Source organism: Saccopteryx bilineata, chromosome 4 (assembly GCF_036850765.1).
Source record: "Saccopteryx bilineata isolate mSacBil1 chromosome 4, mSacBil1_pri_phased_curated, whole genome shotgun sequence".
Classification (NCBI taxonomy): Eukaryota; Metazoa; Chordata; class Mammalia; order Chiroptera; family Emballonuridae; genus Saccopteryx; species Saccopteryx bilineata.
In genome coordinates this window covers 131,358,422-131,374,877 of record NC_089493.1, presented here as the reverse complement: position 1 = coordinate 131,374,877, position 16,456 = coordinate 131,358,422, and the positions used below count along the sequence as shown (strand labels likewise).

The 16,456-nt window shown below is 54.3% G+C and overlaps 1 protein-coding gene across 1 annotated transcript; it reads right to left on the bottom strand.

Moving 5' to 3' along the window:
* Positions 1-3,601: 3,601 nt before the first annotated feature.
* Positions 3,602-6,588, bottom strand: CIMAP1C (ciliary microtubule associated protein 1C). Its single transcript, XM_066276732.1, has 4 exons — positions 6,492-6,588; positions 5,581-5,691; positions 4,622-4,735; positions 3,602-4,083 (listed from the first exon to the last, which is right to left on the bottom strand). Exons 1-4 carry the CDS (start codon positions 6,586-6,588, stop codon positions 3,602-3,604), a joined length of 804 nt encoding a protein of 267 aa, XP_066132829.1.
* Between the last annotated feature and the right edge of the window lie 9,868 nt (positions 6,589-16,456).

The window sequence follows — 16,456 nt, the reverse complement described above, 5'->3', positions numbered from 1 at the left end:
ATCCAGAGTTAGGCCCCAAGCCTAGAGGGCTGGGAGCCACCCAGCAGCAACTGTAACCTCAGGGCTAGAATCACAGCCTAACTCAAGTTACTGAGCACAGAACCTTCGGGCCTCCCCTCTGCACCTGGGCCTGGCCTGTCTATTTATTCCCCAGGGCACTGGCTGTGGAGTGAGCTTGGGTGGATGTGGGCATGTGCATGAGATAAGGAGATGCTTGGAGGAAAGGTGTGTGTGTGCATGTGTTGTGTAAGTGTGTGCTGCCTCTGTCTTTCTCTGCTAATATAGAGCAAGGCCTGTGTTTGAGTGTGTCTGGTATTGGGGGTCAGTGCCTGTGCATGTATGTGCAGTAAGGAGTGCCTGCCTCGTCTGTATGTGTATGTCGGTAAGGAACAAGTGTTAGTGCATGACCTCTGCCAGAGTGCCTGTCTGTGGTGCATTAGTGTCTCCCTGATGGCAGGCCTCTACTGTGCTTCCAGCCCAGGGCCGCCAGAGTGACAACTAGCCCTCTGTGTCTCTCCAGCAACAACAGAGGGACAGAGACCAGCTCCTTGGCCAGCATCCAGGACAGTCACGTGACTGTAATTTTACCACCCAGCCTTGGCAGGGGTGACCCATGGAGTGAGTCCCCAGGGAAGGTAGGAAAAAGCTCTGGTGGGCACCCTACTCTAGTATCTCCAGTGTCTACTCAGATTTGTAGGGAGCTGCTCCTTATCCCCTCAGCAAGCCAGTCTCTGAACTCCAGCAGGGCCTAGTTGGGCCTCTACTATCCTTGGGTATACCCAGGCACAGCCGGAGCCTGGCATCAGGCAGCCCAGCTAATATCCTCTAAAATGAAGAAAGAATCTTGTCTGTGTGATTGCATGCCAGGCTCCTAGCCTCAGTTTTAAGTCCTATAAGACCAAGCTTTTGGCTAGGTCAAGTGGACCCCCTGAGGGGTTTAAAAGAGAAAGGGTCAGCATTCAGCCAGGTCTGGGATGCCACACTCACCTTCTTCTGCAGGTTCCCTACCTTGAGATCAAACTTGGACTAAGCAGTCCCCATCTATAGGCCTTGAACTAAAATGCAAAAGGGTGACAAGGCCAAGAGACAGGAACTGCTTTGTCAAAAGTTTGATCCCAAGCTAAATGACCTGTCATTTTGCGAGCAGAGGCACAAGGGGACCCCACTCAAATTCCCCAGAGGCCACATCCCCTTCTGGGTGGGGCCAGTTCTCATCCAAACGTTTTTATTCTCTGAATATGCATCCTGAACACTCCGGCCTCCTTCTCTCCTTCCCACAAGACCACAGAACCACACAGGGTTAGTTGTAGCTCCAGGACTAACTGCCTGACCCTCCCAAAGAGGGTGGCAGCTGAGGTCAGGCTGGAATCTGGCTCAGACTGAGCTGAGGCAAAAACTAGGACTTAGTCCTGATACAGGTCAAGGGTCTCACACCTGATGGAGCCCTGACTCCAGTCACACACTAAACCCTGACCCTGCTAAAATGCTGGGCCCTGCCCCTGCTCACGCGAACCCCAACTCTGCACCCCAGACCTTGCTCACATGCCAAGCCCTGACCCTGTCACACACCAAGCCCCAACCCTGATCACACACTGAACTTGGACCTTTCTTAAGAGACAAGCCATTAATTCATCATATGGCCAAAGTTATGTCCCTGGCTCTGTGCCTCAGTTTCCACAGCAGACCTTGGGAGGGACTGAGCACCAACATCAGAGCACCCTGATTCGGAGATTGCACTGTAACTCCTCTCACCTGGCGACCAGAAGAACATCAGCTGGCTGCTGCCACTTGTCAGCCCGAGCATCCCTGATTTCTGCAGCCTTCATAATAAATGGCTTTGTTGACAAAGTGACATCTTTCTAATCTGCAGCAAGACAGATGGGTCCCCAAGCTCACTCACTCCCTATTAAGCCTGCCCAGCCCAGTCTTATTAGAGAGTGTGGAAGAGAGGACAGGCACAATACCCCAGGCCTTGGGGAGGATGGGAATTGGGGGGGGGGGGGGGGCCTTCAGGTCCAAAGTCAGGTATGCGAAATTTTCTACAAGCCCTCTTAATAAATTGTGTGTGTGTGTGTGTGTGTGTGTGTGTGTGTGTGTGTGTGTTTAATATTCCAAAGATAATTCTCTGTTCCTTTCTGGCCAAAGTTAGTTCTTCGATTTAATTTTCACTTTCAGTTCAAGCCTGAATATTTCTCAGATTCACAAGAAGGAGCTGGCAGACACACCAGAGCCATCTGAAGAGCCCTTTCTCTGACCTCCCTCCGTTCTTGGAGCAATGAATGTGGAAGAAGCTGCCCCTGCCTGTGCTGTGGAGTCTAGGGCACATGCTGCCTCCTCTCCTCTTCCCCTCAGCCCACCCTCTCTCCTGCCACTGGCTCCGGGGCTGCAGAGCAGGGGTACAACCCCCCTACACACACACCCCCTGTGTCCAGGGGAGCTGGGAGAGTGGCTGGCCAGGGCTGGGGGCAGGTCAGATGAAGGATCCAGATACCAAGAATCAAGAAAAGACAACAACCAGCCCCCAAGACTCCAGGCTCCCCTGGAGCAAAAGCCAAATGGGGGGAGGGGGGACCTGGACTCAGGAGCGAGGCAACACTGCCCTCTCCTGGCTAGTGTGTGGCTTCTCCCCAAATGGACACTGCAGAGCTAAGCTGTTGAGGCTGGGGACACACGAGCTCGAAAGAGCATGTATGTGTGGACCCTCCTCCCAGTAGCCTCTGCCCCCTCTGCCCCCTCCCTAAGCTGACTAAAGCCTCCAGGCTCTGCCCATCCTGCCAGGCTCCTCTCTCCAAAGAATTCTGAAAAGTCTGTGTCTTCTCTAACCCACTGCACTGAGGACAAAGCCTGAGTCCATTGCAGCTGTGAACCCTCTGGCCCCACCCACCCGGTCTCCTGTAGCCAGGACTCTGGCCCTGTACCTCGCCTGCCCCCTGCCCTGCAACCTTTGGTCCTCTTATCTTCACTTCACCAGGAATACCCTTCCTTCTATGCACTGTCTCTGCTCATCCTCCTGGGTCCCTCCCCCAAGAAAACACCCCTCTCCCCCTTCCCCAACCAGAATGGCCCCTCCTTCCTCTGCTTACTTCCACTCACCTTACTCCCTTCTTGTCAGGATCAAAGTCATACATTTCTGGGCCCAGAGGGAGCTGGGACATCCTCTAGGTCCACCCCCCTCCCACACTGCCCAAAGTGCAACCCTAAGGCCCAGAGAGGGGCAGGAGCTGCATAGAGCCACACAGCATGTTAGTGGCCAGTGTAGGACTAGAAGTCAGCTCTCTGGACTCTCTACCCAAGGCAGGGGACACATGGCTGCCTCCCCTGGAGAGCCGGAAGAAAACTTCTCCCAGACAGGGGCCCCCGGAATGCCTCCCAGTGTCCCCATTCATCATCCAGGGCAAAGCCCAAATGATGCAGTCATGAATGTTAGCAAAATGAAAGAACAAGTAAATAAAAATATTTATCTAATACCTTCTGTGTGGTGTGCTAAACACAACAGGCACCAAAACCCCTGTGGCTCCAAACCTCAGTAAGTTGCTCAATTTGGTATAAAAATATCCTCTTTGGGGAGGGCTGGGTGAGCCCATGGGGAGAAGGGGTGACCTCAGTTGTGAATGTCAATGATCAGCGGGCACAGGTGGGGTGAGTGTTTGATGCCCATGGTGAAAACAGGTGTGCGGGGCTTGTGTACTGTGACCTCCTGGACATCGTGGGAGCCCGGGCCAGGGTGAGGCTTGTGGTCCAATAAGTAGGCAAAGCGCTTGGCCATACTGTAGTTGGGGCTGCGATTCTGGTAGACAGAGGGCTCAGGTCGGGTATACATGGCTGGCCCTGGCCCTCCTGCCATATTCTTCTTATAGAACCAGTTCTTGTCTGCAGAGGCCAAACTGTAGCAAGGAGCAGCTTGTTTGGTGGGAACATTGGGCCCCAGCACAAGTGGCAGGTGGTAGTGGTTGGGGGCCAGGTTGGGGTCTGTCACTCTGTACGGGCACCGGTAGCCAAAAGTATAGTACGGAGCCCTGCGCTCCCCGGGAGGGCGGGTCTTCTCCAGGTGGTAGTGGCAGGATGCCAGGGTGGAGCTCAGACCTGGATGTGGGCAAGGGTAGGGGCTGAGGCCATGGTTAACCTAACATGACTTTACTAGAGTCAACTTAGCTTTGGGCAGGGATGCATCCAGCCCTGCATGGGACCATAGGCAGGGGAGGGACTTGGTTCATCCTGACATCAGAATGTGACCCTGTTGTCATAACATAAAAACCGTAAGGGTCATCAGACTACTGCCCTTTGGGCTGTCAGCATTCCAGCATTGTTCCTGTTAGTGCCAGGGAAACCCCAATATCATGACAGATCATGAGCGCATTAGCACAGTAACAATGCTGCCCTGACATGCGCCCCACTTTTAGCGTGACCACCCGCCCATGACATGCGTGCATAACATTGGCTTCAAGACATCAAATAGTGACACAGACATGGTAGCCTCAGGGCCCTGATGTGACATTGCAGGAAAATGCCAGCATCTACAGACACACCTGGGAAGAGGTGTCTGACCCTTTGCCCCTGCTCAGGTCCTCAGCGTGGACCTCCATCCTTCAACCTCCCAGGCCCCAACCCCTTTCCATCTTACACAGGTTGGCGACACGCTCCTCCATGGGAACCTGCGGGCAGCTGGACATTCCAAACCGAGTTATTTTAGGATCCAAGAAATAGCAAGGGCCAGGGCTGCGTATGTCTGTGATTCCTGCAGGACAGCCAGTGGACTCAGTCAGCCCCAGAGGCTGCCCCAGGGTGAACCTGGACTGTCCCCAGGCAACACCCCCACCAAGAGAGGAGCCAAGGAATCCCTTTTGATGCCTTGGGCTCTTGGGTGTTCGGGGAGTGTTGATTTCCTCATCTATAAAATGGGGCTCTTAACATTCTCAAGAACTTGTGCTGAGGGGAAGATAGAATAACAGCAGCTTGGTCTGCTGGTCGGGGATTGGTACCAAGGAGTCATAATAGGCACAGTGGCTATTTTTAATATTAGAAAGGGGCCCAGACTCAACCAGGCAGGTGTGTCACCCCAGGGAGTGGCCTAGCTGGCACCCTAGGTCTCAGACCTCCAGATGCACGTCCCCACCCAGGCTCTCCTCTTGCTAGCCTTGGCCGGCAGTCCCAGCTCTCATTTGGCCTTCTGCTCCCCCATTCTTGGGGGCCCTAGGCAAACTGGGAAGCCTTGGAGATTGCCATCCCACCACTTCCTCCCCAGCCCCCAGTGTTCATGTCCTGCTGCTGTGGTAAGTGAGCCCGTGGTAGCCAGAACTGAAGGGCCCCCGCCAATGACCAGACAGCAAGGAGGCCCTGCTCCACCAGCTGGACAGTGATGGTCCCCCTTTAAAGCTCCCTGGGGAGGTCCAGCTAGGAAGTGCCCACAGGCTTGCCATCAGGGGTAAGTCACTTAGGCAGCCCTGCTGCCTTCTTCTGGACCCAGCAGATCACCTTGGTGTCCAGCTCAGGGCAGGCCCAGGTTCCCAGGGCCTGTGTTCCTCTTGTGACCACCCACAAACACCTAACATTGACTACTCAATCCCATGGGGGGGCACTCACGCTTCTCCGAGTGCCGGCTACGAAGCGTGCAGGCTGGCTCCTGGAACAAGGAGCTGTCGTGACCTAGGTAGCCCATGCAGGACAGCCGCAAGTACTTGGCAGGCCCTGGACCTGTGAGGACAAGCAGGGCAGCGCTCGGTCTGGGCTGGTCGGAACCGAGATAGGCGCCCAGGGCAGAGCACTGTAAGAACATTGGGGTCTTCTGCCCCGCCTGATGTCCTACTGCCACAAAGCGCATCGCTGTGCTGCTTCCCCGAATGAAAGGCACTGTCTCCAGATAAAATGTCCTCACTCTAGGACAGGCAGTGCACAGTGAGAAAGGTAATTGTCACAATTTACTAAGCACTGATTCTGTGCCAAGGTCTATGCTGAGCATTTCATGTGGATTATTTCAGTGTAGCCCTCCCAACAACTCCGTGAGACAGAGATAATCATTTTTCCCATTTTACAGATTAGAACAGTGAGGCTTAGAGACATCAAGTGGCCCAAAGTTGTACACACTGGTAATGTGAAAGTTCTGAGACAATCAGACAACAGAGCCTGAACGTCTAATCATACAATGAACCACCTCCTACTTGGAGCAATAATCAGTCATTAACAATGTAGTAAAAATTAGCTTTTCTGCTTTCATTCAAGAGTAAGACTCAAGGGAAGCAAGGGAAGCTAAAGCCGGACTAAAGCCTCCAAAAATCCCTAGCCTTTTCCCAAAGTTGGCGCCCTGTCCCTCCCCACCGAAAATTCCCAGCCACTAATTGCTGTCCATTCAATTCAGCATGGAGGCACAGGTCTCCTGTGGGCTTCTGGGAAAGTCTGCAGGCTCAGGGCTGGAAGGCTGGGATCCCTTCCGCAGCCCCTACAGAGAGGAAAGGGCCAAATGCTCTGAGTTTGGGGATGGGAGGGGCTGCTCTCACCTTTGATCATCGCCATGACTATGGGAGTCTGCTTTACCTCCTGCCGTGAGGGTTCCTGCACCTTCTTTGAATTCCTGGACCCCTTGAGCAGTGTCATGCTGGGGCCAAGGAAAAGGAAGGGGCGACAGCAGCTACCAGGACATCTGAGCTGAGCAGCAGGCAAGGAGCTGGGTTCGTGAGGGGCCCACTCAGGTGCCCTGCCCAATCCCCTGTGTCTACGCTCTCCCCTACTACAGAAGTAGTATGGGGGTTGAGAAGGAAGGCACTACTGTGGCCTCAGCAGGGGGACCATCCAGTCCAGCGTGCAGCCAGCCACAGGGCCTGAGCAGGCAAGCTGTGGAGATGACATCACCACAGAATTTAGACTCTGAAGCCCAGTGTTTATTTCTGGCCATCGTCATGGTTCCTGGATGGTGGTGGCACACAGACATTCTACACTGGCTGCTGTGTTGTGGAACTCTAAGAACTTGGTCCCACTGCCCCTTACTCCCAACCAGGCTCAAGAGCCTGCGGGGTCCCCAGGACCCTGGGTCGGGGAAGGAAAAGGGAGGTGGCATGACAGAGCCCAACCTTCACTCTGGGTGCGTACCCTCATGTTGGGGAAAGGACAGGAAAGAATGGGTAGATTGTGGGTTGGTTCCTGCAACCCGCACAGCCCTTAGGGTGGCACTTTACCCCCTGTCCCTCCCACCTAGCTCCCAGGTTCCCACCCATGACCTTCCTTCTATCCAAGTCTGCTTTTCCTTGGGAAAGAATCAAGCCAATTATTTCACACTAAAGTGTAGCTGTTTGATAGCTTTGCAGACAATGCTTGCCTGCTGCTGGCATCCCAGGCCGGGAACAAGGGACAGAGGAGGATGGAGGAGCACTCCAGGGAGGGGGTAGTGTGAGAGGACTCACTGAGTGGTCAAATAGCCACCCAGCTGCTACATGATTGACATGGGAGCCCCAGGGCCAAGGAAATGCTGGAGACCCCTTCAACCCTGAAGTCTCTCAGGGGCCCTGGGGTTTGCTCACCCTCACTGGTTCACAGCTCACATGGGATCGGATGGCAACCAGGTAAGGGGGATTTCCATCCAGGGAACAGATGGCAGCTGGCTTTAGAAAGGGTGTCTCTCACCCCTCCCCAAGTATATAAATACATACGTGTGTGTGTGTGTGTGTGTGTGTGTGTGTGTGTGTGTGTGTGTACACAGAAACAGGAAGAGAAGGACTTGCCCAAAGTCTCCCCTCACCCCAGTAGCACAGACAGACCAGAGCAAACCCCAGGGCTCTCTGGATCACAGCCTCTGATCTAACAGAAACCACAGTGTACTGTACATTCACTCCCGCCAGCAGACGCAGGAGGACTGGGCACAGGCAGGGAGTGCTGGGCCCTCCAAAAACCCCTTGTCGGTCCAGAAGGCTCTGAACAGTCTGACAGCCCCAGGCCTGCCTGTGCCCCTCACATCACCTATGGAGTAGCCAAGCCTGCTTTTTGGAGAAGCGAGGCCTGGCAAGGCAAAGATTGGCCCAGCCTCAGTTGGCCCAGGCCAAGGGTGGTTCTCCTCCACCCCCCATCCTCATCGGCATTTCCTGGACAAAGGGGCAAGTCCACTGGGCTGGGGCCCTGATGGCTTCTTCATGCCAGGGGCCAGATGTGGGGCTGGGACCTCCACCTTCTTGGTCTGGGGAAAGTTTCTTGGTCTTTGAGACCCAGGGAGACTTCCTGGCACTCATGACCCACACTGCTGCTGTCATCCTGGCACTCAGCTCTCCTGGAAAAACTGAGCCACTCTCCACCCCTGTTTCTGCTCCAAACCTGTCTCTGCCCCAGCCCTGTCTCTGCCCCAGCCCTGTCTCTGCCCCAGCCCTGCCTCTGCCCCAGCCCTGTCTCTGCCCCAGCCCTGCCTCTGCCCCAGCCCTGTCTCTGCCCCAGCCCTGCCTCTGCCCCAGCCCTGTCTCTGCCCCAGCCCTGCCTCTGCCCCAGCCCTGTCTCTGCCCCAGCCCTGCCTCTGCCCCAAACTTGCTACTGTTCCAAAGTCTCCCCCCTCTGGCTTTCACAGAGACCCTGCTCTCCCTGGACGCAGCCCTTGGTCTTCTCCAAAGGGTCTGTGCTATCCCTCTAAGTCAAAACAGAGAGGGTCCCTTGTCTTCTCAGTACCCACCAGGCAGGGTCTCCTCCCTGTCTAAAGCACTGCTGTCCTGGGGGTTCAGCATCCAGAGTGCTCATCCTCATCTCAGGGCTGCCATCTCTCCAGCTTGCACATCTGGCAGTTCTGGCTCATGGTCTTCCTCCCCAGCTCCCCAGCTCCCCAGCTCCTGCCATTATCCTGGTGACATAGGCTCCCTCCCAAAAACCTCCCACCAATCCTCTGGTCTCCCAGTTTCCAGACCCCCTCATCTCCAAATACCTGCCCTCCACTCCCTCTCAGCCACCCACCTCCTTCTCCCTGTCTCCACTGACTGCCTGCCTCCCTCAGAACACCAGCCCACCTCTTCACTTCCTTCGATCTAGTCCCCTTGCACCAGTCGCCTGCTATCACTAAGACCCTGGCCCTGACCCTGCCCATTTTCCCCATCCTTCAGCCTCTCCTGCCTTCACTGCCCTCCTCATCTAAGTTTTTCCTGGTAAATGCCAGGTCTGCCTTGTCCACCTGCACTAGACAGCTGAAAGCCCATGCCCCTCCACCCTGGGCTTGTCTTTGTGCCACTCAAGTGCCCATCTCCGCTTGATCAGCATGCTGTCCTCTTCTCCACAGATCATATCATGCCCTCTCCATGTCTGGCCTCCCTCCAGCCCCTGCTCCACCCCCTTCTCTACTCAGAAGAGAGAGGCCCCTCCCTGCCACACTATCATGACCACTAGCTTCCACTGTCGCCTGTTCCCCCTTCCCTCTGGGGCTGGGAAGGACGCACTCAGCCTTCTCCCATCTCCTTGGCCTCCTCAAGAACATTTTGGGACCCTGGCCTGTTGGCTCAGGGGATAGAGTGTCAGCTTGGCATATGGATGTCCTGGGTTCAATTCCCAATCAGAGCACACAAGAGAAGCAACCATCTGCTTCTCTCCCTCTCTCTCTCCCCCTTTTCTCTCTCTTCCCCTCTCACAGACAGTGGCTTGAACAAGCATTGGCCCTAGGCCCTGAGGATGGATCAGTTGGTCTGAGTGTGTCAGCCTCAGGCACTAAAAATAGCTCATTGATTCAAACATGGGTCCCATACAGGGGTTGCCAGGTGGATCCCTGCCGGGGTACATGGGGAAGTCTGTCTCACTATCTCCCCTCCTCTCACTTAAAAAAAAAAAAAAAAAGAATATTTTGCTGTCCGTGGTCCCTCTCTGCTTTAACTCTTTTGCCCCTTCCTAGCTCCCTGTACATACCCTGCATCCTTCCATTGGTGCAGACCATCTCCCTGGCCCACACGTCCCCATTTTCCTGGTGTCCAGTCTCACTCCCTTTCCCACTCTGGCTTCCCACCACCTCAGCTGTGACCTGCATGTGGGGACTACAGCCAATGGACCCATTCACCCTTGCCCATCACTGGACCTCACTGACTGACCACTCCCTCCACCTTGCAGCGCCTCCTCCTGGTTCTAAGATGCTCTCACTTCTTTCGTGCTTCCCCTGCTCCCCCACAGGCTTCCCTCCTAGCTCCTCATACTCATCCCGACCTGACCTTCCAATGTTGGCACACGCTTCCTCATTGCGAAGGGAAAAACATAACTTCACAGGGAGACTCCTGCCAGTCGCCCCCTCAAATAAGCTGTGTACATTAACATCACCCAGAATGGGACAGAGAGGCAGTGGGTACCTCCAGCGAGGAGGCCCTGAGAAGGACATGGTGTCCCTATCAAGGTGTTCCCACCAAAGGTACCTAGCCTGATTTTAATCACGAAAAAACCAAATCAAGTCAAATCAGGATTCACTTTACAAACTAATCTTCTCTTCCTGAAGTGTCATAAGCAACAAGGAAATGCCAAAAAAACTTTCCCAGCTTGATAGGAACTCCAGAGACAGGACAATGAAATGCAACACAGGAGCCAGAATTTTCCCTAGCTGTTGAGACATTTTGGGGAAAATGGCTGTGGCTATATTTAAAAAGTATCATGCCTGGGCCCTGGCCGGTTGGCTCAGTGGTAGAGTGCCAGCCTGGCTTGTAGAAGTCCCGGGTTCAATTCCCGGCCAGGGCACACAGGAGAAGTGCCCATTTGCTTCTCCACCCCTCCCCCTCCTTCCTCTCTGTCTCTCTCTTCCCCTCCCGCAGCCGCAGCCGAGGCTCCATTGGAGCAAAGATGGCCTGGGCTCTGGGGATGGTTCCTTGGCCTCTGCCCCAGGCGCTAAAGTGGCTCTGGTTGTGGCAAAGCGACACCCCGGAGGGGCAGAGCATCGCCCCCTGGTGGGCGTGCCAGGTGGATCCCGGTCGGGCGCATGCGGGAGTCTGTCTGACTGTCTCTCCCGGTTTCTAGCTTCAGAAAAATACAAAAAAAAAAAAAAAAAGTATCATGCCTGTGTGAATTCCCTGATTTCAATGGCTGCCCTTTGATTATGAAAAAAGAAAATATGCACAAGTATTTAAGGGTAAAGGAGCGTTGTGTCTGTAAGCTGCTCCCAAATAGTTCAGGGAACGATACACAGGTAACGCAGAAAAGAATGTAAAACATGGTAAAATATGAACCATTTGGAAAATCCAGGTGAAGGGTAGTGGGAAATATTTGTAACAGTCTAGCTACTTTTCTGTAAGTCTGAAATTATGTCCAAAATAAAAAGACTGAGAGATAAAAACATTGGTGTGTGAGAGTCCAATCCTTCCTCTTATTTCCCACCTCCCCCTGGGTAGTCTCATCACCTCTTGTTGATTCAACCCTGTTATCTGCACCCCAACAATTCTGGGATATATGCCTCCAGCCTAGACTTTTGAGGAACTTTAGACCCACATACCTGGCAGCCTGCACAGTGCCACTTGGGTTTCTCACAAGCATCCTCAAATCAACATGCACAAAGCATTTCTCATGAAGTGGCCCTCTCACCTATTTATCTCAATGAACCATATCCCCATTCATCCAAGTGCCAAAGCTCAGAAACTGAGCATGTCCTAGACATCTTGCTTGTCCTGACTGCCCACGTCCAACAATCACCAAGTGACACTGGGGATTGCTTGTCCTGACTGCCCACATCCAACAATCACCAAGTGACGCAGTGCTCCCAAAGGCAGGGTCTCTGACATTTACTCTCATGGTGCCTAACAAATGGTAAGTGCTGGAAAATATCTGTTCAATGAATAAATGAACGAATGAACAAGTGAGTGAGTCAATCCATTGATTGGTTCAGGGGAACATCACTCCTCCACAAGGGAGCAGAGTCCTGCTTTCTGAGTCCCAGACACATTTTTAGTCTGATTCAGAGGACTAAATTTACAGTTGTGCTGGTGTGTATCCCTCATCTATCACTGCGTAACAAATGGCCCTCAAAACCTAAAGCTGTTTCTGTGGGTCAGCAGTTCTGGCACAGCTTAGCTGGATGGTTCTGGCTTCAGTTCTCTCAAAAAGTGGCAGTCAGGTATGACCAGTGGTGGCGCAGTAGATAGAGCATCAACCTGGGATGCTGAGAACCCAGGTTTGAAACCCCCAAGGTCACCAGCTTGAGCCCAAAGGTTTCTGGTTTGAAGCCCAAGGTCGCTGGCTTGAACAAGGGGTCACTGGCTTGACTGCAGTCCCCTTCCCCCAAGGCACATCTGAGAAAGCAATCAATGAACAACTAAGATGCTGCAATAAAGAATTGATGCTAGGCCCTGGCCGGTTGGCTCAGCGGTAGAGCGTCGGCCTAGCGTGCGGAGGACCCGGGTTCGATTCCCGGCCAGGGCACACAGGAGAAGCGCCCATTTGCTTCTCCACCCCTCCGCCGCGCTTTCCTCTCTGTCTCTCTCTTCCCCTCCCGCAGCCAAGGCTCCATTGGAGCAAAGATGGCCCGGGCGCTGGGGATGGCTCTGTGGCCTCTGCCTCAGGCGCTAGAGTGGCTCTGGTTGCAACATGGCGACGCCCAGGATGGGCAGAGCATCGCCCCCTGGTGGGCAGAGCCTCGCCCTTGGTGGGCGTGCCGGGTGGATCCCAGTCGGGCGCATGCGGGAGTCTGTCTGACTGTCTCTCCCTGTTTCCAGCTTCAGAAAAATGGAAAAAAAAAAAAAAAAAACTTTAAAAAAAAAAAAAAAAAAAGAATTGATGCTTTTCGTCTCTCTCCTTTCCTGTCTCTCTCTTGCGTGTGCACGCAAAGAAGAAAAGGAGGAGGAGGTGGAGGAGGATGAGGAGGAGGAAGAGGAAGAGGACGAGAGAAGAGGAGGAGGGGGGGAGGAAGAGGAGGTGAAGGAAGAAGAAGAGGTAGTCAAGATGTGATAAGGTGCCCAGCAAGGTGTCCAATCATGGGGTCTGGCTTCCCCCAGAGCAAGCAATCAGGTGATAGCAAGGCAAAAGCTACCATGTCTTTTATGATCTTGCCTTGGAAGTCATATTCTATTTCTGCAGTGCCCTGTTGACCGTGCAGGCCAGCCCTGTTCAATGTGGGAGGTGACTACACCAGGGCAGGAGGGCCATCCTGGAGGCTGGCTACCATAGGCGTAGTATTGCACAAGGACACCTCACCAGAGAGGCTGAGATCCAAGCTCCATGTCCTTCTGTAGAGTGGCAGACCCACAAGCCCCACATGGGCTGAGGACAACCCTGCTGGCTGGCCCTGACTGGCTCTTGGTTGTCAGTCTTGCCTCTCACTCGAGGGACTCCCAAGAATCATACAGAAAGCAAAACCCTGGCATCCACACCTTCCATCAGCATAACCATCAGGCACTGCCCTTTGCAGTTTATGAAGCCCTAGCATGTCCATTGGAGGGCACCCTCCAAGCATCATGGCAGCTCTGTGATTTACAGAGATCTGATGTGACTCACCTGGGGCCACACAGAAAGGCTTGGCAGAATCCGGCTCCTGGCTCCTAACCCGTGCATTCTTTCCACGGCCCTGCCCAGCCACCAGCTCAGACACATGCCCCCTAACACCTGTTGAAGCCTCACTCACAGTCCCCAGGAGGTATGGCTCATCCCTTTGGGAAGCCCTCCCTGGTCCCCAGAGGTCCCCACCCTACGCTAGACCCTGAGCAAGTACTGGCACAGATTCCCATCCAGACGGAGGTCTTTCTATCCCCTCCCTATAGGTTTCCTCTGCAGGGAGCACAGCAGGAGTTAACAAAATGAATCAATATGTAGAAATGGTGCAACCCCAGGGGGAGACAGCTGTGGCCAGCTGGTCATCGCCACCAAAGCCGCAGCCTTGGTGGACGCAGTATGGAAGATGAGTGTCTGATACTGGGAACAGAGGCTCTGAGAGAGTCCTCCCACCCCCAGCCTGACTCCCCAGCAGGGATTGGGTGTGGCTCAGACTCTTTCCCTTGCCGGGGCTAATCTGTGCCACTGGCCTCTTTTGGTCCACAACCAGCTCCCGAGGGCGGCAAACATTGTTCAGCTTCTGAATTTTGTAATTGCTAGGAATAGCTACCCCACCCCTACTGTGTGCCCAGCCCCTGCTTGGAGGAGCTCCTTCGATACATTCAGCCTTAACAGGAGCAAGACCACTGCTGGCAGAGGCCCCTGGTCAGAGGCCCAGGCTGGGCTGAGAGCCCGCGACTGTGGGGCTCCTGCCATGAGACTAGGGGGCCACAAAATCAGGGCCAAAAACCTGTCCCCTTGCACAGTGGCCTGCATTCTGTGCCCTTTGTGGCAGAAGGCCAGTTTCCTGAGAGCAGGGCCTGGGCAGTGGGAGCACACCTCAGCTCAGGTACTGTCCCATCTAGGACACAAACACCCACCATTTACCAGCAAGCCAGCTTTGGCCACAGGCTCCTTGGGTGGGGCCCAGACAGTCAAGGTGCAAAACATAGAGGCACTCAGTATGCCAGGCCCTGGCCAAGGGCAGGACCAAGCCACAGCCGCTGCCAGAGTAGGACTCAGTCCCAGAAGTGCTGAGGGTAGAGTGACCAGGATGGCCTGGCCTGGCCAGCTGGCTTGGCTGAATTCTGCAGGCAGGGGAAGGAGTGATGCTGGCTCTCTGCTGTTCGTTCTCCTAGGGGCAGACCTTTTGGGGAAACCGAGGCAGCATGTACCACAGCTCATTGTGGCTTCAGGAAATTCAGAATTCCCTTCCCACCCTGGGGCGTGGGCATCTTGCTTCCTTCTTTGGGCATGATGTGAGTCTCCCACTGCCCCACACTGGGGGCGCTGTCCTGTGCTGTGCCAGGAAGGAGTCAGTCAAGAGGCCTAGGGAGGTTCTGACTCATACTTCCTGACCCAGCAAGGCACAAGGAGACTGCAGACATCACTACCCCAAAGAGTCTCTGGACACGGAGGTCAGTGGTGGGAAGGAAGGCCGGAGGAGGCTGAGACATGGCCAGGGAGTCAGGGGCTGTCAGTGATGGTCACTGAGGACAAATGGCCAACCCAAGCCAGAGAAAGTCAAGGCAAAGGTTGAAATACAGAGGGAGAAGGCCTGAGGATGCCAGTGAGGCCCTGGTCAGCTCTGGGTGACTCCCTGAGAGCTCCGGGGTCTCAGGCGCGTGCTGAGGAGGCAGGGAAGGGATGACTGGGGAGCAGGCAGCAGGCACTACCCAGTCCTGCCTAGTCCAACGACTTTTGCTCTCAGACAGTAGGAGGTGGTCAGGGACCAGTGCAAAACTAACACAGGGCTCCAACTTTCTGCCAGTCTGCCTGGCCCAACACCACCTAGCACAGATTTGGGCATCCATCCAATGCTGAACTCCAGGCTGAGCAAGGCCAGGCCCATGGGTGCTGGAGCTCCAGCACCACTTCCCACTACAGCCTTGCTGTTTTCCTAAGTGACAAAGGTAATGCTGTCTCACACTCATTTCCCGGTTGTCAAGGGCCCAGGTGAAGGTCTTGTAAACTGGGAAGTTCAGCAGAGGTGTGATTCTTCCAGGCCTGTTTCTCTTCTTCGCCAGCAACAGGGCAGCGGAGGCTTGTGGCTAATCCTGACTCCTATTCTGAACTGTGGCTGGAGGCTCCACAGACAGGGGACTCCCTGCAAGTCAGTCTGTATGGACAGGGATCTGGAAGAAGGCGGCAGACAGAGAAGAGGGAAGGATGGGGAGACAGGATGGGTGGAAATCTCCCTCCCCTGAGTTTTTGACTCATAAAAAACGCCTTCTCCAACCTTCTTTTTTTTCTTCCTAAAATGAAAGCTCTGTTCCTCCAAACAGTCTTCCCCAGCAACCCCGCCCCTGCCCCAAGCCCATGCTGGGCCAGTAATTAACCCCTAACAAGGACCAGGTGCCTTGCTGACTTGGGGAGAAGGAAGAGAAGGGAGAGATATGTCTCGGAATCAATGGCTTTATTGCCACCGAGACCAAACTGAACACAGCCCTGCCCCGGGTCTTCTAGGGTGAACTAGATGTGACTTCTCAGGAGTGCCAGAGTTCCCACAGAATAGCAGCAGAATGCATGCATTGAGCCCCTATTATATGCAGCTACCTCTGAAGGGGTAAGCTCGGCCTCCAAGGGGCTTTCCTTCAAAGGAGGGGAAGGTTGTGAAGCTGTTTACAAACCAAAACACAGAGCATTGTACAGCAGGAGGGCAGAAAAGCAGGAGAAATGGCAGCATTTGTTGAGCACCTACTGTATACCAGACCCCAGGCGAGGCGCTTGTACCTTCAAGCGTTTAGTCTTCACAAACTCAATGTTTGGAACAAGAAAACTGAGCCACAGAAAGGTCAAGCAACTCACCCGAGTTTGGGCAGCTAAGTCAAATGGCCGGAATTTGAATACCAGGGCCGGGTTCAAGAGTAGTACTCAGACTCTGTCCCAGGCCTGGCCCCATCCCACTGTGCCGCAGTAGGACTGCTGAGTTTGGGGTCAGCTGGGCTTAGGTTCAACGCCTGGCTCTACCTCCTAGCAGCTGTGGAGACTTGCTCATGTCCCAGATGCTCTCTAAGCCTCA